The sequence below is a fragment of the Symphalangus syndactylus genome, chromosome 18, assembly GCF_028878055.3.
Source record: "Symphalangus syndactylus isolate Jambi chromosome 18, NHGRI_mSymSyn1-v2.1_pri, whole genome shotgun sequence".
In the NCBI taxonomy this organism is placed as follows: Eukaryota; Metazoa; Chordata; class Mammalia; order Primates; family Hylobatidae; genus Symphalangus; species Symphalangus syndactylus.
The window spans coordinates 15,221,635-15,246,833 of NC_072440.2; the positions used below are offsets into that span (position 1 = coordinate 15,221,635).

At 49.1% G+C, this 25,199-nt stretch overlaps 1 protein-coding gene across 1 annotated transcript; it reads left to right on the top strand.

Moving 5' to 3' along the window:
• Positions 1-1,985: 1,985 nt before the first annotated feature.
• Positions 1,986-7,726, top strand: RTL6 (retrotransposon Gag like 6). Its single transcript, XM_055252834.2, has 2 exons — positions 1,986-2,271; positions 2,504-7,726. The coding sequence occupies exon 2, from the start codon at positions 2,758-2,760 to the stop codon at positions 3,475-3,477; it is 720 nt and encodes a 239-aa protein (XP_055108809.1). The 5' UTR covers positions 1,986-2,271; positions 2,504-2,757; the 3' UTR covers positions 3,478-7,726.
• The last annotated feature ends 17,473 nt before the right edge of the window (positions 7,727-25,199 follow it).

Consider the following 25,199-nt stretch of genomic DNA (forward strand, 5'->3'; position numbering starts at 1 on the left):
GGGGGCAGATAATGAGATGTGTCCAACCTCCTATCCCATCATGGCCAGGAACTCAGCTTCCCAGGTTTCTTTGGGGTCCCTTGGCCAAGAGGGGATCTGTTCAGTTGGTTGGGGGGGCTTAAATTTTTATTTTTATTTCTCAGTATGTTTTCTCTCCAGCCAAGCCAGCTTGAAACTGACCGTGCAGAAGGATCACCTAGGTCAAGCTGGGAATCCAGACCCAGAATCAAACAGTTCTTACCCTTTGGCCAGTGTATTAGTCTGTTTTCACGCTGCTGATAAAGACATACCTGAGACTGGGCAATTTACAAAAGAAAGAGGCTTATTGGATTTACAGTTCTGCCTGGCTGGGGAGGCTCACAATGATGGCAGAAGGTGAAAGGCACGGAGGAGCAAGTCAGGTCTTACATGGATGGCGGCAGGCAAAGAGAGAACTTGTACAGGGAAACTTCCCTCTTTTTTTTTAAATTTTTTTTTGAGATGGAGTCTCACTCTGTTGCCCAGGCTGGAGTGCAGTGGTGCAATGTCTGCTCGTTGCAAGCTCCGCCTCCCAGGTTCACGCCATTCTCCTGGCTCAGCCTCCCAAGTAGCTGGGACTACAGGTGCCCACCACCACACCCGGCTAATTTTTTGTATTTTTAGTAGAGATGGGGTTTCACCGTGTTAGCTAGGATGGTCTTGATCTCCTGACCTCGTGATCTGACCACCTTGGACTCCCAAAGTGCTGGGATTACAGATGTGAGCCACTGTGCCCGGCCGGAAACTTCCCTTTTTAAAACCATCAGATCTCTTGAGACTCACTCACTATCACAAGAAGAGTGCAGGAAAGACCTGCCCACATAATTCGATCGTCTCCCACCAGGTTCCTCCCACGATGTGGGAATTGTGGGAGTTACAACTCAAGATGAGATTTGAGTGGAGACACAGCGAAACCATATCAGCCAGGTATCTTCACTCCTTGGTATTTACCCTGGGGAACCCAGCAGAGAAAAGGGTGGGGATTTATATACAAGTGTAGTTTATAAAACTTTAGCATGGTAAACAAGATAAGGATCTATCAAAAAGGGTATGGCTAAATACTTTGTGGTACAGGATTTCCATGGACCACAGGCAATAACTGAAAATCATGCTTCTGAACTATCTTTAATAGGAAAATGCTCAAAATTCAATGTGCTATTATGGTTACAAAATATTCATAAGGTAAAAAATTAATATTTTGTAGAACATATAGAAAAATGACTGGATGGAACTACAGAAATATTACTATCTGTACATTATATATATATATGTATTACTATTTGCTATCTTTAGGTGGAGGGAGTCTGAGTAGTATAAAGCTTTTTTTACTTCTCTGACATCAAGATTTGTTACATTAAATTCATATTCAAATCACAATAAGGGCCTGACACGGTGGCTCATGGCTGTAATCCCAGAAATTTGGGAGGCCAAGGCAGGCGGATGCCCTGAGGTCAGGAGTTCGAGACTGGCCAGGCCAACATGGTGAAACCCCGTCTCTACTAAAAATACAAAAATTAGGCGGGCATAGTAGCACGCGCCTGTAATCCCAGTTACTTGGGTGGCTGAGGCAGAAGAATCGCTTGAACCCGGGAGGCGGAGGTTGCAGTGACCCGGGATCGCGCCACTGCACTCCAGCCTAGGCAGAGCGAGACTCCGTCTCAAAAAAAAAAAAAAAAAAAAAATCACAATAAGAACAGTAAATCATCATTAAAAAAAAAAAAACAACCCAGTGACAACCACAGAAAGAGCCTTGCAAGCCCTCTTGGGAGGAATGGCTGGGAGAACACCAGGATCTCGCCCTGATGAAGACGCCGCAGCAACTACAGTCTTCCCTGATTGGCAGCAGCCCGAGTTGGGGGTAGCGGGGGACTTTGTGCGTCACTTCCGGGGGCGGGGCGGCGGTCGTCTCCGCACGCGCGGGAGCGGGCGGTCTCCATGGCAACCAGCTGGGCCAGCCTAAGTCCCGCCCGCCACCGCCACCACGCCGGCCCCGCCCGCACAAAGGCCGCGCGGTGACCCGCCCTCTGCCGCGACCCCGGCCCCGCCCCTGCCCCGGCCCCGGCCTGGCCCGGCCCCTGCACCTGCCGGAGGCCGCCCGCCGCCATCGCCAGCGCCGTCGCTCGGCTGCGCTGACCGGGAAGCAGTTCTCGGCGGTCCGCGCGGTGACTCATCGGCCTGGCCGCGTCCCCCGCGCGGGCCATCTTGGTCACGGCCGGCGGCGGACGGAGCCGCGGAGGAACCGCGAGACCCCAGGTACGCGCGTCCCCGGCCCCCTGCTCGGCCGGGCCCCGCCACTGTGGTGGCTCCCAGGCCCGCGGCCGCCAAGTAGCAGCCCCCTTTGTTCTCCCCCGGGCGGGCGCGGGGCGGGCTCCGCGGGGCTTTGTGCAACCTCGCCACCCACGCGCGGGCCCTCCACGCCGCCCCTCACCCTTCTGCCCGCTAGTCGCAACTGAAACCTTAAAAACATCTTTTCTTAATCCTCCAGCGCCCAGAGCAAGTCCAGCCACCAGTCTGGCTCCGTAGTCTGCGAAGTCTGCAGTAAAGGAGCCGCGTGGGACCGGGCCGAAGTCCCCAGGGCCTGGCACTGCGTGCCCCTCTCTCGGGCCCTCGGCTTGGGGGTCTCGCAGCGCCCTCCCGTCGTGCACCCCACGCTGCCCCCATTTCTACAGGGGCCCACCTGGTCACCACACCCCCTTGGTCCACCCGCGGATCTCAGCCCGTGGCTGACCTCTGGCCAGCATGGTGCAGCCGCAGACGTCCAAAGCTGAAAGCCCAGCCTTGGCAGCGTCTCCGAATGCCCAGATGGATGACGTTATTGACACCCTGACCTCCCTTCGCCTCACCAACTCGGCGCTGAGGCGGGAGGCTTCCACCCTGCGGGCAGAGAAGGCCAATCTCACCAACATGCTGGAGAGCGTGATGGCAGAGCTGACCTTGTTACGCACCAGGGCGCGGATCCCGGGGGCTCTGCAGATCACCCCGCCCATCTCTGCAATTACTTCAAACGGTACTCGACCCATGACCACACCTCCAACCTCTCTGCCCGAGCCCTTTTCCGGGGACCCAGGCCAGTTGGCGGGGTTCCTGATGCAGATGGACAGATTTATGATCTTCCAGGCATCCCGTTTCCCGGGTGAGGCCGAGCGTGTGGCCTTCCTTGTGTCTCGACTGACTGGGGAGGCGGAGAAGTGGGCTATCCCCCACATGCAACCTGACAGCCCCTTGCGCAACAACTATCAGGGGTTCCTGGCAGAGTTGCGGAGAACCTACAAGTCTCCGCTCCGGCATGCGCGGCGTGCCCAAATCAGGAAGACTTCTGCCTCTAATAGGGCTGTGCGAGAGAGGCAGATGCTCTGCCGCCAGCTGGCCGCTGCGGGCACGGGGCCTTGCCCAGTGCATCCAGCTTCCAACGGGACTAGTCCAGCGCCAGCCCTGCCTGCCCGAGCACGGAATCTTTAAGAATCCGCCCACTTGGTAGCGTCTGCAGCCACCCAGGTAGCATACGCTCTTTGCTGTGTAGAAGAAATGCCCATACGACAGCTTTGCCCCTGTTTGAAGACCTCCCTTCTTGCCTCTCCAGACGTGTTCCCCAAGGAGATCTTCCTTCCATCCCTCCTGGCGCCCTGGTTGCCCACCTTGCCGCGCTTCCTCTTATGTGCTAGCTTTGTACCTATCGCTCACTGCATGCTCGCCTCCCTCTTGCTGGCATCCCGGCCTGTTTCAATGACTACCGCTCTGCTACTGAGGCACAGGGACTCCGCCGCACGCTGACTGACCACGAGGGCTGACCCCTCCCAGCCTGACTTGGTTCATGGAGCCTCCTACTCTGCCCTCTCCAAGCTCCCTTGGCAGCCTCCCCACCTGGTTGCCCAGTTCCTATTGATAAGCTCTGAACAGAAAGATGCCAGTTTGGCCAGGCTGGTGGCTTGATGGGTGTACCTGGAGAGGGGGTCTGGCTTCCTGCCTAAGATGCCTCCCAGCCCTGCCAGGGCCCAGTGCAGCAGGCAGGGCCTCATCCGTGCTGTAGTGGTCGAGTGGTCACTGCATGGAGCGCAGTTCTGCCATTTCTGGGGGCCAGGTTCCACTCTGCACATGAATATGCAGTCTGGGAGGCCCCACTGCTCTCACTGGGAAGGACCAATGTTGCACTTCTATTAATGCCTGGCTTTAGCTGCTGGTGTTCTAATGGAGCCAGTTGTTTGGGGAATCTGGAACTTGCCTGCTAAATAAGGTCATGGTAGACTCTCAGCCATTGGGCAAGTCTATCAGGCTGCAGGTTCCTACACACCCACACCTGAGGGCCATAGCAGGCTGAGGGTGGATACCAGCGACTCCCTTTGCTGCCCAGGATCTCCATGGGCAGTGCCACAGCAGCTGATGCTCAGTCACTCCTGCTTCTACCCCCTGTCACTGATGGCGAGCCTTGCCCAGCTTGAGACCTGTTCCCATCTCCATTCAGGTGCCATGTGGCCTTCACTGCAGCCCTGCAGCCACTCACACACCATCTGTGGGTCTCTAGAGGCACCTGGTAGCATGTGATCCCCGTGCCTGGGCAATCAGATGGGCTGCCTTTGTCCAAGGGAAAACAGACTCCCTTCGGGAAACATCCTTAAGCACTTAAGGCCGGGGGGTGTCTGCTTCTGGCAACCCAGCCAGGGTCTTGGAGGCATCTGTAAAAGCAAAGAGCTGTGGGCTGCCGTGGTCCCAGTGTGGTGACAATGCAGCACTGGCATGCATGTCCTGCTTCTGAAGGACCTCGTCCTTCCTCACAGGGGGATGACCAAGAAATTATTTTGTGGCTGAGTTTGGCCACGCCCTTTGGACTGTGCTGTTCCACCATATTTCAATACCAAATGAACCACATTGACATGACCTGGACCATAGGGCTTCCTATCCTGGGCTCAGCTGCCCCTGTCTGAAGGGTCCTGGCTTGATTGCAGAAGGACAACATCCGCACCCACCTAAAGACATGTATATGTCTTGGGATCCCAGAGATTGGGTCCTTGGGCCTGGCTTCTTAAGAGTTTTGATGATGCTGGGAAAAGTGACTGCAATTCTGAAGAACTGCTGCCTTGCAAGGTCAAGGACATTCAGTGGTTGCTGGGGTCTGCAGACTACTGCCACCCACTCACCATCAACTCTGTTAGCCCAATTGCCCTGCTGAACAACTGCCTGAATACAGGCTTTAGGTTCCCCTGGACTCCAGCCAAGGCTGTTCAGGTGGGACCATGGTGCTCTTTAAGTATGATCAGAGAGAAGACACACAGCAGGGCCACCATTCCATGAATGGGAGGTGTACAGATCACTTTCTCTTTGTGCTCAGTTCTATTCTGTCTCCAGCAGCTGTATTGGTAAGACTAGTACCTGCCAGGGAGAGGTGCCCCCAAGTGAAGGAGTACAGTGGCACCTGGGAAAAGGCACCTGGAAGGTTTCCATGTGGCCCAGCCCAGCATGGAAGCAGGGTGGGAACTCTGCTGTGTCGCCAGCCCTCACTCTACCCAAGTGGCTTGTTGAAAGCCCTACCATGTCTGTGTCAGGTTTGTGCTGCTGCACACCCCAGAGCTGCCTAGGAAAGGCCAGCCACACTCCCTGTCCACACTTGCAGCCGGGTCCTTGGCCTATGGGCACCCAATCCAAGCAGCTGCTCCACCTTTGTTTGGCATGGTGATTTGTGTTTTTTCTCTTGGTGCTTATGTGTGTGGGCTTGGGACAAGTGCTGGTATGCACTTAGGACCTTCTTGATAGCTCCCTGCACTTTGGAACATGGAGCAGATGAGAGAGGGTCAGGGGCTTGCCCTCCACCTTGGACTTGGAAGAAGCCCACATTGGAGAGGTGAGGACTCTGTGGTGGCTCTAGTGGAAGATACCTTAGTCTCCAGCTAAGGAGGATGAAGCGCAGCCCCAGAGGGAGACCTCAGTGACAGGTGATCAGGCTGAAGAAGAAAGTGGGGGAAGGGAGATGCTTTGTACATATTTTGGGGTTATAATTTCTCTAAATTTTAGGAGAACGGGTATTGATTGATAAAAGGGACAGGCAGTAGTGTTCAACAGTGCATGTGAAGGAAAGTTCTGTTTTCCATGGTTTTGGCATTCTTTGGACTGTATTGTGACTGCTCTCCGGTCCACATGGTACCCCTTTGGTAAGTAGGCTTCATTGCATACCAGGGCATCACTGGAGATGGGATTTGGTGAAGGGGTGACTCCCTGGCCTAGTATAGTGTGACTCTGGGACTAACTTAATGTCCTAAAGCATTTTGGTGACTTCTAGGAAACAGCAAAGACCTATTTCATTGGCCCCAGGTAAGTATGTGATGAGCAATGAAGAGGAGTGGAAAACAAAACCCAGAAAGTGCGCAGGACCAGCCTGACACACACGCTCCTGTTGTCATGGCAGACAGCCGCCTTGGGTGGGCACCACCCTGGCAGTTCCAGCCTGTAGGGGAATGACGGGACATGGGTTGAGCTGGGCAGGTGCTGAGGTTAACTAAGGGAACAAGCCCTGGGATTGGACAAAAGGGCCCATGCTGCAGCCACTGACTGGGGGCAGAGCTCTGGGTGGAAGAGGGAACAGATCCTAACGGAGGTGCCTACATCTGCAACCACAGCCGTAAGGCTCATGGCACCTCTGCTTGGAGAGCACTGGTTTAGGGACTTAGAGAGGTAGGCACAAGGTGGGTCTCCTGGGGAAGGGAAGCAAGAGCAGACTGTTGGGCCAACAGGAGAAGCTCCCCAGAGTAGGGGAGAAGATTGGGGTGTAGGGCCTTCCATGTGGAACAGACAGCCCCCGTGTCGCTGTCTCTTGGGGACCTGAGGTTGGGTGGGGTGGTAGTTGGCACAGCGCAGATGCGGTAGAGATGGGAGGAAACCCAGCTCCTCACTTCGGTGTGCCCATGCCTTTGCATACACAAGCACCAAACCTACTAGGTCTTCTCATTATCCATGTAAGCCACATGTTAGATAAATTTTTGCAAGTAGAGGAAAGAAGGAAATAAAACATCACATTTTGGTGTCTCTCAGGCTTTTTCCCCCAACTATAGTTTCATTGCATTTTGTTTTAACATAGTTTTGCTGCTGTCTTCTGTAATGATACAGTTTTGTGTAGCTGTTTTCACTTAGCATATCGTGGGCATCTCCCCGTATGATTACTAAATATTTTATTTTGGAGTGGCTGTGTACTCTCCCATCGCCTAGATGGACCATTGTGCCAGTTGCCAATCACTAATGCTGTTACTAATTTTTCAGTTATAAATTGATGAATATCTTTGTGCACAGGCTGTTTCCCAATGTCAAGTTATTACGGTAGACTCCAGGAGGTGGGATTCTTGAACTAAAGAATATGAAAACCTTTGAGGCTTTTACTACATATTGACAAAATGGTTTCCAGAAACATTTGTATCCCCTTACACTGCCACCAGCAAGGATAAACATGTCCATCTTGCCCGTATGGGAATTATCATCTGGAAACATGTCCATCTTGCCCGTATTGGGAATTATCATCTGGCTAAATATTTGCTAATTTGATAATGAAAAAACAGCATCGTGTTTCAGTTGGCATTTCACTGACTTCTAGCACGGTTGAGCATCTTTCATGTGGAGCGACTGTATTTCCTCCTTTGTGGATTGTCAATGTCCTTTGCTCTATCTTCTGGGGTCTGATAAATTTGTATGAGCTCGGTATATATTAAAGATATTAACCTGGTGTGTGTCATATTTGCTACAGCTGTTTCTGGGTTTTTACTTTGTGTGTGTGTGTGTTTTATCTTGTTGAAATTTTGACGTACATAGTCGATCTGTTTCCACGGCGCTGTGTCTGCTAGACAAGAACACAAGGTAGGCAGGTAGACTTTGTCTGTTTTGTTCGTGGCTGTAGCACTAGCACCTATGGCAATACCTGGCACGTGGTAGGTACACAGTACACTTTTGTTGAATTAGTTACTCCAATGGATCTGCAATGCCTTGGGATCCGCGGCACGTGATAGGTACTCAGTACGTGTTTGTTGAGTTAGTTACTCCGATGGATCTGCAACGCGTTGGGATCCACACATGGATCCGGCAGTCCGCGCTCTACAGCCCACAGGCCGAGGCCAGCTCTCACACTCCAGAGCTCACAGGCCGAGGCTGTCACACTCCAGAGCCCACAGGCCGAGGCCAGCTCTCACACTCCAGAGCCCACAGGCCGAGGCTCTCACACTCCAGAGCTCACAGGCCGAGGCTCTCACACTCCAGAGCTCACAGGCCGAGGCTCTCACACATTTTGTCTCAGAGTCCCCTTGCACTGTAAGAACTCATTGAGGGCCTCAAAGAGCTTTTGCTTATATAGGTTTTATCTATCAATATTTACCATATTATAAATTTAAACAAAGCTTTACAATAATTATTTGGAAAATAAAAACACTGTTAAATAACATTTTAAATAAAAAAACTATATTTTCCAAAACAAAACATTTGTGAGGAGAGGCATTGAAGAAGACATTTTTGCAAATGCCTGTAATGTCTGGCTGAATAGAAGACAGTGGGTGCCTCCTACCTGCCGTGCTTAACCTGCAAGAGCACATGCCATGGCGCCTCTGAAAGCCCCACTGCACCCATGAGATGACGCGGAAAAGGCACAAGATATTTTGGGATTATCATGAAAACAGTTTTACCTTGTGGACCCCCGAAAGGGTCTTGCCCCACTTTGAGAACTGCTGATCTAAAGAGAGACAAGGATTGGCAGTTCTGCGAACACCACCAACTGTTCCTTCCATCGCTTTAAACTTCAGTTCTTTCTTCCCCCTCTAGATTAATACACAGTTATTTCTGGGATTAATTTGGTATGTAATGTGAGAGGAGGCACTAAATAGACTGTCTTTCAAAGATTTAAACACCCTGAGTCCACTTATTAATAACTATTTTTCTCCCTTGGTCACGTGTTCTTTCCTTCACACATGGGGAGATCTTATCTACCGTAGGACCAACTGTCCCATTTTTTATTCAGTTGATCCATTTGTCTTGCCCAGTACTTCCCTATTTTAGCTGACTTGGGTTTTATAATTTTTTTTTTTTTTTTTGAGACGGAGTCTCTGTCGTCCAGGCTGGAGTCCAGTGGTATGATCTCGGCTCACTGCAACTTCTGCCTCCTGGGTTCAAGTGATTCTCCTGCCTCAGGCCCCCGAGTAGCTGGGATTACAGGTGCTAGCCATCACTCCTAGCTATTTTTTTTTTTTTTTTTTTTTTTTGTATTTTTAGTAGAGACAGGGTTTTGCCATGTTGGCCAGGCTGGTCTCGAACTCCTGACCTCAGGTGATCCAACTGCCTCGGCCTCCCAAAGTGCTGGGATTATAGGCGTGAACCACTGCGCCCAGCCAGGTTTTATAATTTCTATTCACATCTAGTAGGACTCTTCCCCCTTCAGATTTTCTTAGCTGTTGTTACTAGATGAACTTGAAAACACTCTACCGTTTCCCCCAAACCCTGGTAACAGGTGAGGGCCTGGAGAGGCATAAGCGCTTTGGGGAGCTGTGTGCAGGGTGCAGCGTGGGGGGCTCTGTGTAGGGACTCTGTGGTTGTGGGCTGCAGAGTGGAAGGGAAGGCTCTCCTTCCACCCTGCAGAAAGCCTTGCCCTGAGGTTCCCCCATGTGCTGCTCTGACTGGTGGCTGGTTTGGGAATGGGAGTGAAAATCAGGGTCCCCCCTGGCTAGCCTGATGCCTAGTCAGCGTCTTCCTCTATGGAAAGGCCTGGAGTGTACACAGTGCCCTCCTGCCTGTCCCCACATGGCTGATCCGAGAGGTTTACAAGGACCTGGCCTTGCAAGGACTCTGCCTGACAGGGGAGGTCTAGGGCTCAGCCCCCTCCCCATCCCACTGTCTGGCCCCTTCGAGGCAAGAGAACAGATTATGGGTTGGAGCTGGGCCTCCACTCTCTGGCTCTGTGACGCTTGCTCTCACTTTATGCTCCCATGGGCCCAGCCTGGTGGAATTCTATCCTGTGGCCCTGGAGATTTTCTGGGGAGCGTCCCCTTCTCTATCCAGGATATCCCCAGCTTAGCGTCTGGGCATCTTCCTTGCCTTACTCCTCTCTCCTGCACCTGCTCCAGTGCCTGGACCTCGTGGTCCTCAGCGACTCTCAGGTCAGCCAGGCTCTCTGTCCCCACCGCCACTGCCCGCTGCAGGTCTGGGCAGCCGGCCTCGGTAACCACCTCCTTTCTCCTGCTCTTATTGTTCTGTTAAGAAGGATCCAGTGTTACTCCCCTTAGGACCCTCCCTGAGCAACCAGACTGTGCTCCTGCCCTGACACCCTCAGGCTCACACCTAGTAAGTGATCGACTTATGCCATTACTGCGCCTGTCTGTCTCCCCCAACCGACTGTGCTCCTAGAGGGCAGGGCTGCTGTGTGAGTCACCTGCGTCCCTAGCACCTCGCCCAGAGCCTGGCAGAGAAGCTACCAGGTATCTGTTTAGCGGTTGAACAGAAGGACCACACATCAGAGCACAGCCGGAGTCTCGGGTCCACATCATGCCAACCAGTCACATCGCAGCTGGCCACCAAGCTGCGCCAGAAACTCCAGCCAGCTGCACACCTGTGTTGTCCTATTTACTTTCCTTTTTTACAGAATGGGACAATATTCTACATGCTTAATATGTGATGAGAACTTGCCAAGGTCATGACATAGTCTTTGGAAATAGGATTTGTGAGTACATAATATCCCATCTCTGGACTGGCCATGCTTCACCCAAATGATCCCTTTCCTTTGGAAGTGTGTGGACAATTTTCGTCATAGTGAACAAGGCTGGGAGAAGCATCCTAGTCACTAAATGATTCCTTGGGCTTAGTTTTCTGTTGTCGATATGATCCTATGTCGAGTCTCACAGGCTTCCTTCATAGTTACTAAGAGATCGTTGCTGATACATAGGAAAGATTAATGCTGTGTTTCTATTTGGCTGCTTCACTGAACGAGTAGTCATTTGAGGGATTTTCAGTTGATTCCACAGACTGACTGGGTTTCCACCAGAGTCAGCAGAGTTTCCAATTAACTGCGATCATCTGCCCTTGCCATGGATGCCTTGGGCCATCTGGGTTTCCTTCGGGGACTAAAGGGTTTGCTCCCCTGCTGCTGGGAGTGCCGGCTGTGAGAGCAGTCAGCTGGGGTCCCTTCTGAACCTTGCCCTTGAGCGAAGGCGCCACCTCACCCAAGGCCATGCAAGCCTCCTTTCTGTGGCAGTGCTCACCCCGGGCCTGGGGGATGTGGGACTACCGTGCAGGGTTAGCTGGCTCCAGAGCTCTCCATGGGACTCACAGAGACTGCAGACATCCCCGGTGCCAGTCCTTGGCCTCACATCCCTCAGGTGTCCGTCCTGAGAGCATGTTCCATAGCCTTCCCACAGGCAGATCTCCAGGGAAGGTTACTGGTGACAGTTCCTTCCTTCCTTCCTTCCTTCCTTCCTTCCTTCCTTCCTTCCTTCCTTCCTTCCTTCCTCCCTCCCTCCCTCCCTCCCTCCCTCCCTTCCCTTTCTCCCTCCCCTCCTCTTCTCTCCCCTCCCTTCCTTTTCCCTCCCCTCCCCTTCCCTCCCCTCCCCTCACCTTCCCCCCCCTTCCCTCTTTCCCTTTCCCTTTCCCTTTCCCTTTCCCTTTCCCTTTTCCTTTCCCTTTTCAAAAATTGTTTGTAGAGACAGAGTCTCACCATGTTGTCCAGGCTGGTCTGGAATTCCTGGGCTCAAGCAATCCACCTGCCTCAGGCTCCTAAGGTGCTAGGATTACAGATGTGAGCTGCTGCGCCCAGCCGTTTCCTTATTTAGACTGTCACCTGTACCTCCTCTTAGGTCACTTGTGGAACTTCCCCAGCACTGCTGTTGCCAGGACTGATGGGTGACACCCTCATCCTGCTCCCAGCACTAACAGAAAGCAGACTCGATGGGCTCCATGGGTGTTCCCTGTGTGGTCGACTGTGCTACTTGCCGATGAATCTCAGTTCATCCTCATAACAGCCCCACTTGACAGATGAGAAAATCAGCTTGGAGTGCTGAAGACAATTTTCTGGGTCAAGATTGAGTTTATACAGAAACCTCCCTCTTCAAGTCCATGCACTCGAAGTGAAAACATCAATAACACCACACACACAGACACACACAAGAGCTGTATGAATGGAGCATTTGAAAATAATGAAAGGACATTTCTATGGGCCAGAAGTGAAAACATCTCCCCCAAACTAAAATGCAAGCAATAACTGGGAACCACGTGCCGTCTGCCCATCGGTGGGGGCTGGAAATCTTGCCAGGGTCTGTGGCCAGAAAAGGTTCGCTCATGGCCAGGGACAGAAGCAAGTCATTGACTTGAGTCCAGGGTCCATCCTGCACGGCATGAGTGGTGTGCACAGTGCCCTGAAGACAGGCCTCCTTCACCCTGTGTGCCCTGGAGAATCAGGGCGGATACAACCAGGGAACCACAACACATAGACACACAGACCCCAGTCCAGGAAGAAGAGATGCCCTGCAGGAGACAGCTGCAGAAACAAACAAAGCATGTAGGACAAAATAGCATTGCGACAGTCACCAGACCACACAGAGGAAGATTCTTGCCAGGTAGAGATAATACAGCAACCTGAAGAGGACTTGAGAGTAGGTCTGTTTAAAATCATTAAAGGAGGCTGGGCACGGTGGCTCATGCCTGTAATCCCAGCACTTTGGGAGGCCACGGTGGGCAGATCACTTGAGATCAGGAGTTCAAGACCAGCCTGGCCAACTGGCAAAACCCATCTCTACTAAAAATACAAAAATTAGCCAGGTGTGGTGGTGTGTGCCTGTCATCCCAGCTACTCAGGAGGCTGAGGCAGGAGAATTGCTTGAACCATGGAGGTGGATGTTACAGTGAGCTGTTGTGAATTACGTGTAATTAGTTTATTGAGGAATCTCAAATTGTTGGGAATATAAATAGACACGATTTTATATTCCCATTGCACCAGCCTGGGCAATAGAATGAGACTCTGTCAAAATAAAATAAAATAAAATAAAATAAAATAAAATAAAATAAAATAAAATAAAATAAAATAAATAAAATAAAATAAAATAAAATAAAACAATCACAAAGGGAATGAGGAAGCCGTCTCCATGAAATAAGAAGTAGAGATGGTGAAAGAACAGATGCTGTCAGCTCCTGACCTTCCCCTTCCTCCCCGGCCCCTCCACGTCCCTCATATGTCCCCATCATTAGGACTGGGCTTCCAGAATTTTCTATCCTAGGAATCTGCCCCGTGCCTGCACTCCTCCTCCACCCTCCCCGCCACCAACTTCTCGTGCAGTGGGAGGGACTCCCTGCAACACACATTTCCACCCACAGCCAGGGTCTACCTCACAATGGTTTCATCTGTTCTTCCTCATTTAATATTTCCTGGTGAACTGAATTGTTCAGCATTTATTGATTTAATTGAATTATAATGGTAATATATATGTATTACATACTTTTAAAAATATAGAATATGCGGAGTATAAAAATAATCTGTACTCCTACCACCCAGAAAATATTAAAATTTCTGCCTATTCCTTTCTAGTCTATTTTAATTTGCAAATACACACATGCACACACACGTGTACACGCATGCACACTCACACATACACTCTTACAAATTGGGATCATTCCAGAGAGACTTTAGAATTAAACATAATTACATTAGAATTTTTATTAGCATTTAATCAATTCTATAAACTTCTTTGAGAAAAAATAGACATCTTTGCAGTGCTCAGTCATTTACTCTGGGAACAAGTGCCATCTCCCCATTCATTTAAATCCTATTTCATGTCCTATTTCAAATCCTATTTCATACGAAGTTCGCAGTTTTATCCACATTGGTGTCATTTTTTCAATTGATATGCATGTCATTTTCAAATGATATGCATGTTTTTCAGTTGATATGCATGTCTGTTTCCTATTGCAAATGTAACATAGTTTTTTTTTTTTTTTTTTAACCAAATGGGTTACTCATCATTTACATTAGAGATATTGATTAAGGTACTATTTTCTTTTTTCTTTTTTTTTTTGAGATGGAGTCTCGCTCTTGTCACCCAGGCTGGAGTGCAGTAGCATAATCTTGGCTCACTGCAACCTCCCCCTCCTGGGTTCAAGCAATTCCTGTCTCAGCCTCCTGTGTAGCTGGGACTACAGGTGCATGCCACCATGCCCAGCTAGTCTTTGTATTTTTAGTAGACACGGGGTTTCTCCATGTTGGCCAGGCTCGTCTCAAACTCCTGACCTCAGGTGATCTGCCCACCTGGGCCTCCCAAAGTGCTGGGATTACAGGCATGAGCCACCACGCCTGGCCCAAGGTACTATTTTCAGTGTCATCACCTGCGGTGGACTGAATGTTTGTGTCCCCTCAATATTTGTGTGTTGAAATCCTAGCCTCCAATGGGATGGCCTTTGCAGTGGGCCTTTGGGAGGCAGTGAGGTCATGCAGGTAGCACCCTCACGAATAGATACAGCAAGAGGACAATTGGTCATCGGCCTGCAACCTGGAAGCAGGTCTCACCAGACACTAAAGCTGCCATCACCTTGATCTTGAACCACCCAGCCTTTAGGACTGTGAGAAGTAAATGTTTGTGCTCAAGCCACCCAATTTGTGGTACCTTGTTATAGCAGCCCAAATGAAGAAACCATCACATCCTGAAATCTCAATTTTTTTTTTTTTTTTTTGAGACAGAGTGAGACTCTGTCTCCCAGGCTGGAGTGCAATGGCACAATCTCGGCTCACTGCAACCTCCGCCTCCCAGATTCAAGTGATTCTCCTGCCTTAGCCTCCCAAGTAGCTGGGATTACAGGTGTCTGCCACCGCGCCCAGCTAATTTTTGCATTTTTAGTAGAGACAGGGTTTCGCCATGTTGGCCAGGCTGGTCTTAAACTCCTGACCTCAGATGATCCACTTGCCTCGGCCTCCCAAAGTGTTGGGATTACAGGCATGAGCCACCATGCCTGGCCTGAAATCTCAATATTTTTATAAGTTGTAAAGTTATTTTCCATATCTCTTGCACATAACGGTATTTTCATGACTGTGATATTTTGTCGTTTTATTTTCTTCTCTCACGGCATTGGTGGAGGTCAGCAGGAGGTCCCTGCAGGCTTGCACTGCCCTGCTGGCTATCACTGCTGGTGACTCCTGCAGCCGGTCTGCTGATGTCCTGAGCTGGCCCATTCAGCTCGGTGTCCAGAGGGCTGTGCTGCGGGCCCACCAAGCACCTTCCTCTGTGGAACTGTGGCTGCTTTCCCCCTTCCTCATCCCGTTCTTCATCTGCCCCAGCCTGCGAAGGGACCTCCTTGTGCCTGGGCAGGCTTATAGGTGCTGGCTCACGCTGTGAGTGGGCTTCCTTGGCCTGTCCTATGCCCCATCACCAGCCTCGCTCTGTGGTCTTTGCCCTGGTGCACTGGGCGGTACCACCTCACCACCTCTTTCAGTGGTCCTTCCGTGTATTCCAAAACTTCTGGATTTCAAATGTCGCTGTGCTCACAGAAACCTGATGGTTTACACACCAAGCACCACCACCACCACCACAACCACAACAACAAAATAACGGGTAGAAACTGCCAACTCCCTCAGATCAGGTCACAGCATTTTCAAAAACAGCAGAACCCATGTGACTTACCCGTAGCTGTCCGAGAGCCGTCTTCGTCACAGGACACCTGCCAAAGCCTCCACCCACCTTTCAAGAAAAGCAATGTATTTTCTAGTTATACACATATAGCAGGATATTGAGCTGGGCTTTTTCTGTTGGCCCCAAATTATAACGAAGGCCCGAAGCTGAGAATGCAATGCAGTAAACAGGCTGTATTCTGAACCTGGAGAGCTGCCCACAGGCCATCAGCTACCACACTTGAAGGGAATTCTTAGAACTGCCGTTCTCCCAGAACCCAAATGTTGCATAGATGGGCTGGTTCTTCATCGATCCCGTTTTCTCTTCTTCCTGGGCAAAAAGCTCAATGACATCTCTCTGCCCTGTCCATGACAAGGTGTGGCTCAATGCTTAGACTAACATGCCAATGGAATGTAGTCTGGGATCCTGTCCCTCTCACTGGCTGGATTCAAGCTGATCAACAGGGTGACCTTGGAAACGGGCAGCGAAGGCAGCAGGTTCGTGCAATGAGGAGGCCTGGGCCCCCAAGTTACTGGCTGGAGGAGGACTTCCAGCTGCTCAGGAGCGTGCACTGTGTACAACCCCTGAAGGAGACAGAAACACCAGCTCTGGCCAGGAGCGGTGGCTCACGCCTGTCATCCCAGCACTTAGCGAGGCCGAAGTGGGTGGACCACTTGAGGCCAGGAGTTCAAGACCAGCCTGGCCAACATGGAGAGACCTTGTCTCTACTAAAAATACAAAAATTAGCCGGATGTGGTGGCAGGTGCCTGTAATCCCAGCTACTCAGGAGGCTGAGGCAGGAGAATCACTTGAACCTTGGAGGTGGACATTGCAGTGAGCCGAGATCATGCCACTGCACTCCAGCCTGGGTGACAGAGTGAGACTCCGTCTCAAAAAAAAAAAAAAAAATTTCAGAAACCAAAACCCCCGAAAAAACACAAGGTGTGAGTCCTTACGTGCAGAAGATGGGACTGTGGGAGTGATCTGTCCGGGGGCTGCCATGGAGGCTTGGTGGTAAGTGCTGTTTTCTCCCTCACGGGAGAAAGCTAGGGGAGAGTGGGCTTTGAGAACTTCATGAAGGCACCTACCTCTGAGATGGGGACAAGTGTGTTCTGGTCATGTCTGGTTGGCCAGTGGACTCGCCACCTGCCTTCATCCCGTGAACCATGGTTTAAGGGACTCAGAGGGAGAGCAGGTTTCCCATTCAAGGGGAGCCAGCATCAACCCCTTTAGTTTCCTGTTTCCAGAATGTATGGAAGCTGGATCCCCACCCTCCGGTTGCTTGCTGCCCCCGGGAAGGTGGATGAGACAGGGAACCACGGTGTTTTGGGATCCCCATGGTGAGGAGCACACAAGAATGCATGCATCAGAGCACTGTGGTGTGACCGCCCCCAGCCAGGGCCAGCCAGGAGAGGAGGCCGGGTGAAATCACAGACCAGAGCCACCTGGGGGGGCCCAGGTGGAAGCTGATGTCTTCTCATGCTCAGCGGTGGATGGGAAAGTGGGAGAGGCCACCACCTTGCCAGGGCCCTCTCCCTGCGCCCTCTCTGAGCCATCCCAACCCGTGAATAAACACAGCCTGGTGAGGCAAACAGTTTCATTGAGTCCAGAGGGGCCCTTCTCTGCTCCTCCGAGCCACAAGGGCCACAGAGAACTCTGGCCACAAGTCTTGAATTGTGTTTGAGCTCAACATTCTTTAGAAATAGACAGGGCTTAGTCTTAAACACCAAGAGGCTGTTCTAAAGATGAAAATGAGAAGAAAACCTTGGAATCTGGCCGAGATGTCATTAAGGGACCTCCTACCTAGCAGGACAGAGGGCTTCAACAGATCCCACATGGATTGGAGTTGGGGAGAAATAAAACTGCATCTATTTATAGTCTCAACAAGTTGAGGTTCCTCAATAAACCCGTTACACATAATTCACTTAAATTATGAAAATCACAAACAACAAAGCTATTAAATTACTAAATAGGGAAAGAAAACACTGGTGCCGTCAGTGCTAAGGGAGCTTTTAGGGCATGGAAAGTGGAGTGTCAGAGCGAAATACCCTTAGCACGCCAGCTACCTGGAGCGGTCTAGAAGAAACTTTTGTATCTGAATGAGAAAAACAACTGCAATAATGCACTGCACTCCAGCCTGGGCGACAAGGGCAAGACTCTGTCTCGAAAAAAGAAACAATGAATTGTATCTTGTGTGGAAAGTGTGTAGATGTTAAGAATGTACAGCTTTTGTCCCATTTTATTTCTCCATTTACTGGAGGCATTTATGGAAGGTACATTATAGGCCTTTGTGGGAAGAAACAGAAAGAAATCACAAAAGCAATTAAGAGAGCTCAAATAATGGGATTTATGCCAGTTACATACAAGGATCTGCATATCTCAAGGACCCTAAAGTTTGTAATGTCAGATGTTGGGAATAAATTCTATCACGTTACCACCAATAACTTATTTTACAGTAAAAAAAAAAAAAAAATTCAGATGGGGTCTTACTGTGTTGCCCAGGTTGATCTCAAACTCCTGACCTTAAGTAATCCTCACACCCCAGCCTCCCAAAGTGCTGGGCTTACAGGTGTGAGCCATCACGCCCAGCCTCAAGTTTCATTTCTTTTCTTTTCTTTTTTGAGACGGAGTTTTGCTCTTGTCGCCCAGGCTAGAATGCAATGGTGCGATCTCGGCTCACTGCAACCTCCACCTCCTGGATTCAAGCGATTCTCCTGGCTCAGCCTCCTAAGTAGCTGGGATTACAGGTGCCCACCATCATGCCTGGCTAATTTTTGTATTTTTAGTAGAGATGGGGTTTCACCATTTTGGCCAGGCTGGTCTCGAACTCCTGACCTCAGATGATCCACCCACCTCAGCCTCTCAAAGTGCTGGGATTACAGGCGTGAGCCACTGTGCCTGGCCCTCAAATTTCAAACTATCTTTTGTTTCTATTCCCCAGAAGCTATGGATCTTTGTGGGCCTTGCGAGGATTTCCTGCCTTCCCCCCAGTGGCCTGGAGCTCTTGTTTCATATAAGTGAAGGGTCTGGGAAAAGGTGTTGTTTTTCATGTTTGTGCATCAAAGAAGTGGCAGCTTTTGATGCTGTCCTGCCCTATCTCCAATATTTCCAGTGAGCACTCAGAGGAGGGAAAGAGTTTGTAGGGGACTGAGATGACCTCTGCTAGCGTCTGGGCTCCCACTTATTCCAGAGGGTCACAGTATCCCATATTCAGCCCATAAGAATTTGTTACTATTTTAGCTATTTGCTCCTTGCCTGTCTTCCCAGCAGCCGTATGTTTTCTCCTGCTCTGCTAACAGCGCCACAGTTCATGTGCCCTGTCTTACCTCTCCTCGATGGTGCTGGGTACTATTTGGAATTCACTACCTTGTAATCTTAGCTCTCTCGTGGGCTCAAGAAAAATTCTGATTTTGTAGCTTATGCAGCCTTTACTCACCATTAGGTTGGGAGCGGTGTTCTTTTGCGGCTTTCTACGTGCTAAGCCTCAGCTGAATTTTTAAAAACAATTAAGAGGCTGGGCACGGTGGCTCACGCCTGCAATCCCAGCACTTTGGGAGGCCAAGGCAGGTGGATCACTTGAGGTCAGGAGTTTGAGACCAGCCTGGCCAACATGGTGAAACCCCGTCTCTACTAAAAATACAAAATATTAGTCGGGTATGGTGGTGGGTGCCTGTAATCCGAGCTACTCGGGAGGCTGAGGCAGGAGGATCACTTGAACCCGGGAGGTGGAGGTTGCAGTCAGCTGAGATCATGCCACTGCACTACAGCCTGGGTGACAGAGTGAGATTGTCTCAAAAAAAAAAGGCCGAGCTCAGTGGCTCACGCCTGTAATCCCAGCACTTTGGGAGGCCGAGGTGGATGGATCACGAGGTCAGGAGTTTGAGACCATCCTGACTAACACGGTGAAACCCTGTCTCTACTAAAAATACAAAAAATTAGCTGGGAGTGGTGGCGGGTGCCTGTAGTCCCAGCTACTCGGGAGGCTGAGGCAGAAGAATGGCGGGAACCTGGGAGGCGGAGTTTGCAGTGAGCCAAGATCGCGCCTTTGCACTCCAGCCTGGGTGGGACTCTGTCTGAAAAAAAAAAAAAAAAAAAAGCAATACAGTGTAACAACTATTTGCATAGCATTGACATGGCATCAGGTATTATAAGTAATCTAGAGATGATTTAAAGTATACTAGAGGGTGTGTGTCAGTTATATGCAAATACTGCACCATTAAGTAAGGGACCTGAGCATCTTCGGATTCTGTGGGGTGGAGGTGTGTCCTGGAACCAATCCTGCAGATATCAAGGGAAGATCGCACTGCATGTAAATACACATGCTCCGTTGAAGGTCGTGCTCACTCACGTGGCTGTGCAACCGCAGGGTCACTGTGGAGAGGAAGTGCTGACATTTGTTTCGTTCTAGTTTCAACCCTGTTCCACAATCAAGTTTTGTATTTTCCTTCAAACAGGTCTTATACATCTCTTGTTATAGCTACTTAGTTTAATTTCATCACATTTATCTTGACAGTCTCTATCTGACTCGTGCTGGGTTTTGTCCTTTTTTCCTGTGACTCTACTTCTCAATTATTCGTGATTAGCTAGATAAACATGTCCTTGGCAGATGAGAGTGTCCGTCTCTCCTGCTTGAGGAAGCTCACTCCGTTGACTTAGTAAGTCTAATTGGCTGGAATTTCTGGCACTGGGTACCAGAGATGGGAAATCGCATTTTCTTCCCAGATAAGCTACTTCTGCTTTAATCATTTGGGGAGGGAACAGAAACCTGTCCATTTCATGGAGATTTTCTAATTGATCAGCATAGTTTCATCTTAGGCTTTAAGAATCCTCCCTGCATTGATCACACCCTCTTTATTCTGCTTAATTTAATCTGTTTTCTTTTTTATTGATTAGATTTGTCAGAGATTCACTGTTGAACTTACTTAATTTTGAAGAATCAGCTGTTGGTTTAAAATATTATCTTAGTTTTCTTTCTTATTCATTAATTTCTCATTACAGTCTCACCATTTCTTCTTCCCATGCCAGCAGCTCCTAATAAGTGAGGAAGGAGCCACGTTTTAGTTTACACATTACAAAATATGCTTCCTGGATTGTCACCAGTGTCCGTAAGAAACAGTGTTCCACGGCAATGAAACCCGGGAAGTAATGGATTAAGTAAAGTTCCCTGCTTCTTTTTTTTTTGAGAAATTTTCTCAGAACATGGAAAGGGCCAATGTCCATTTAGGATGGATAAGGAAATTTAGTTTAAGTTCCTCTTAAACTAGTTAATTAGAATATGCTTCTCTGGTCTTTTTTTTTTTTTTTTTTTTTGAGATGCAGTCTCGCTCTGTCGCCCAGGCTGGAGTGCAGTGGTGCGATCTCGGCTCATTGCAAGCTCCACCTCCCGGGTTCATGCCATTCTCCTGCCTCAGCCTCCCGAGTAGCTGGGACTACAGGCGCCACCACGCCAGGCTAATTTTTTGTATTTTTAGTAGAGGTGGGGTTTCACCGTGTTAGACAGGGTGGTCTCGAACTCCTGACCTTGTAATCCGCCCACCTCGGCCTCCCAAAGTGCTGGGATTACAGACGTGAGCCACCGCGCCCGGCCGCTTCTCTGGTCTTCTTTTAGGCCTAAGATGTTTCAGAATTCATGCTGGGAAATGCATTCCACACAGTCAATTGTTACTTTTGATATGGCCAGTTTTCCCTCGTGTCTCTCTGTGTCTCTGTCTCTGTCTCTCTCTCTTTCTCTCTCTCTCTCTCCCGCAAACCTGAGATAATCTTGGATCCATGTCTACCATGTCCAGGTATCATCCACATGTTTGAGAAACGTCTCTTCTAGCATAATGATGATGATGATGGTGATGATGGTGATGATGGTGATGATGATGATGGTGATGATGGTGATGATGGTGATGGTGATGATGGTGATGGTGATGATGGTGATGATGATGATGGTGATGATGGTGATGATGGTGATGGTGATGATGGTGATGATGGTGATGATGATGATGGTGATGATGGTGATGGTGATGATGGTGATGGTGATGATGGTGATGGTGATGATGGTGATGATGATGATGGTGATGATGGTGATGATGGTGATGATGGTGATGGTGATGATGATGATGATGGTGATGGTGATGATGGTGATGGTGATGATGGTGATGGTGATGATGGTGATGGTGATGATGGTGATGATGGTGATGATGGTGATGGTGATGATGATGATGGTGATGATGGTGATGATAATGATGATGGTGATGATGGTGATGGTGATGGTGATAATGATGGTGATGATGGTGATGATGGTGATGATGATGATGATGATGATGGTGATGATGGTGATGATGATGATGGTGATGATGGTGATGGTGATGATGGTGATGATGGTGATGATGGTGATGATGGTGATGATGGTGATGGTGATGATGGTGATGGTGATGATGGTGATGATGATGATGGTGATGATGGTGATGATGGTGATGATGATGATGGTGATGATGGTGATGATGGTGATGATGGTGATGGTGATGATGATGGTGATGATGGTGATGATGGTGATGATGATGATGATGATGGTGATGATGGTGATGATGATGATGGTGATGGTGATGATGGTGATGATGGTGATGATGGTGATGATGATGATGGTGATGGTGATAATGATGGTGATGATGGTGATGATGGTGATGATGATGATGATGATGGTGATGATGGTGATGATGATGATGGTGATGATGGTGATGGTGATGATGGTGATGGTGATGATGGTGATGATGGTGATGATGGTGATGGTGATGATGATGGTGATGATGGTGATGATGATGATGGTGATGATGGTGATGATGGTGATGATGATGATGGTGATGATGGTGATGATGGCGATGATGGTGATGATGGTGATGATGATGATGGTGATGATGGTGATGGTGATGATGGTGATGATGATGATGGTGATGATGGTGATGATGGTGATGATGGTGATGGTGATGGTGATGATGATGATGGTGATGGTGATAATGATGATGATGGTGATGATGGTGATGGTGATGGTGATGATGATGGTGATGGTGATGATGATGATGGTGATGATGGTGATGATAATGATGATGGTGATGATGGTGATGGTGATGGTGATAATGATGGTGATGATGGTGATGATGGTGATGATGGTGATAGTGATGATGGTGATGATGGTGATGGTGATGATGGTGATGATGGTGATGATGGTGATAGTGATGATGGTGATGATGGTGATGATGGTGATGATGGCGATGATGATGGTGGTGATGATGGTGGTGATGACACATCTGTATAGCCTCTGATGGTTTACAGAGTTTGTAATACCTAGGCTGCTCAAGTTACACAGTTCAAAGGAGGGGGTAATAACAGCACTTCACTCAAGAGGTTTATTGCAAATGCTCACGAAGTGTTTGGCTCAGTGTGAAGTGCCCAGTGGGTTATATAGGAAATGAATGACTGCGAGGGGTGGATCCCAGATTCAAACCCAAGCAATGTGGCTCCAAGATCATGCTTTCCTCATTTTTAGAACAGAATTACAGCCTTCTACTCATTATCTTTCCTTAAATGGACTCTCATGTGAGTCTAACATGTGTGTGGCTGAGTAATCATTAAAGCATTAATTAGCATTTTTTCATCCTGTATTTTTTTCTCTGTTCTCTCAGGTGAGCACTGTGCAGTCAAACTTCTTTTTTATTCGTTTTCTTTTTTTTTTGAAATGAAGTCTCATTTTGTCGCCCAGGCTGGAGGGCAGTGTCATGATCTCGGCTCACTGCAACCTCTGCCTCTTGGGTTCAAGGGATTCTCCTGCCTCAACCTCCCAAGTAGCTAGGATTACAGGCACCCACCACCATGTCCAGCTAATTTTTGTGTTTTTAGTAGAGACGGGGTTTCACCATGTTAGCCAGGCTGGTCTCAAACTCCTGACCTCAAGCGATTCACCTGCCTCAGCTCCCCAAAGTGCTGGGATTACAGGAGTGAGCCACGGTGCCTGGCTCAGTCAGGCTTCTCTAGTTACAGGTAGAAGGGAAGGGTGTGGTGGGAAAGAGGCAGAAAATTCCCAGGAACACTTTCTGGCTTTTGTTCAAAATCCAAGTTCAGAGAGAGAAGAGGCTTCCCCCCTGGTAGAAGAAGAGTGATTGGGAAGAAACAAGAAGGGAAATTGGAAACCCATACACTGGAAAGATATTCCCCAGGAGGCAAGGTGAGGACGGAACTGAGAGCAGAGGGGTCCTGAGCCCTGTCACCAGGTAGAGCTCCTGCAGGGGGTGGATTTCACGAGACACGGCTTTGTAGCACTTCAAGTGATGACGGGCTACACAGTTCAGACCCACCATTTCTCTGAAGATAAGGAAACAGATGGACAGAAGATTTTAAGATCTTCCTAGAAGCATCGAAGAGTGATGAGATAGTGAGTAAAATCTGAGAAGGAAATTCAGAAAGGTGAAGCCTGCATTTGGGGTGCCTTCCCCCCACAGAGCATTAGCTGATCTGGAAGAGGAAAGTCAGAGGCCACGCAGCACTTTTGACAGCCTCACAGGGTAATAGGGACAATCACTAGTGTCCATAGCCTGCCAAGAAAGGCTGAGGGCCCTGGCGGACATCCCTGACCCCATATTTAGGGTTGGGTTCCAAAAGGGTGTATATTAAGTATAAAGAGTACATTGGAATAAAACCAGCTCTTTCATGTCCCATAGCTTAGCTTCCAGTAACCAGGGTAGAGCCAAAAATCTCAATCCCTGAAACTGGATTAAGGTAAATCTAGAATGCTCAAGCACCTGCAGAAGGAAAGAAAATTCTCTCTGGAAGAAGATAAAGTCACCCTGGCCTCAAATTATTATTATTATTTTGGAGACAGGGTCTCGCTCTGTCACCCAGGCTGGGGAGCAGTGTCACTGCAGCCTCAACTCACTGCAGCCTTGACCTCCCAGGCTCAGTGATCCTTCCACCTCAGCCTCCCAAGTAGCTGAGACTACAGGCATGGGCCATCATGCCCAGATAATTTTTTAAATTCTTTGTAGCAACAGGGTTCTGCTGTGTTGCCTATGCTCGTCTTGAACTCCTGGGTTCAAGCAATCCTTCTGATTCAGCTTCCCAAAGTGCTGGGATTATAGGTGTGAGCCATTGTACCCAGTAGATTATTTCTACAGAGAGTTTTTCAGACATAATGTCCATCACCACACAATCAAAGACAACCAGCACAGAAGGAGGCAAGACAGCAAGAATGAAAACCAAGACAACAATGGAAAGATCCACAGTTATCTCAGATGGTGGAAATATAAGACACAGTTTTGACAACATGCTCACTATGGGTGCTCTTGGGGACAAAAGTGGAGCTTAAAAATATAATCAAGGAACTAGAAACTAGAAAAAGTAACAAGCATATTGGAAGAACCAACCACAAATTTTAGAAGTAAAAAACCAATAACCAATATTAAGAATTCAATGGATGATTTTAATAGCTGAAGACAGAACTGAAAATTTACCATTCAGAATGAAACTCTGGGCTGGGCACAGTAACTCATGCCTGTAATCCTAGCACTTTGGGAGGCCGAGGTGGATGGATCACCTGAGGTCAGGAGTTCG

Coding starts and splice junctions, on each gene's coding strand:
- RTL6 (XM_055252834.2), top strand. CDS start 2,758: ATGGTGCAGCCGCAGACGTCCAAAGCTGAAAGCCCAGCCTTGGCAGCG.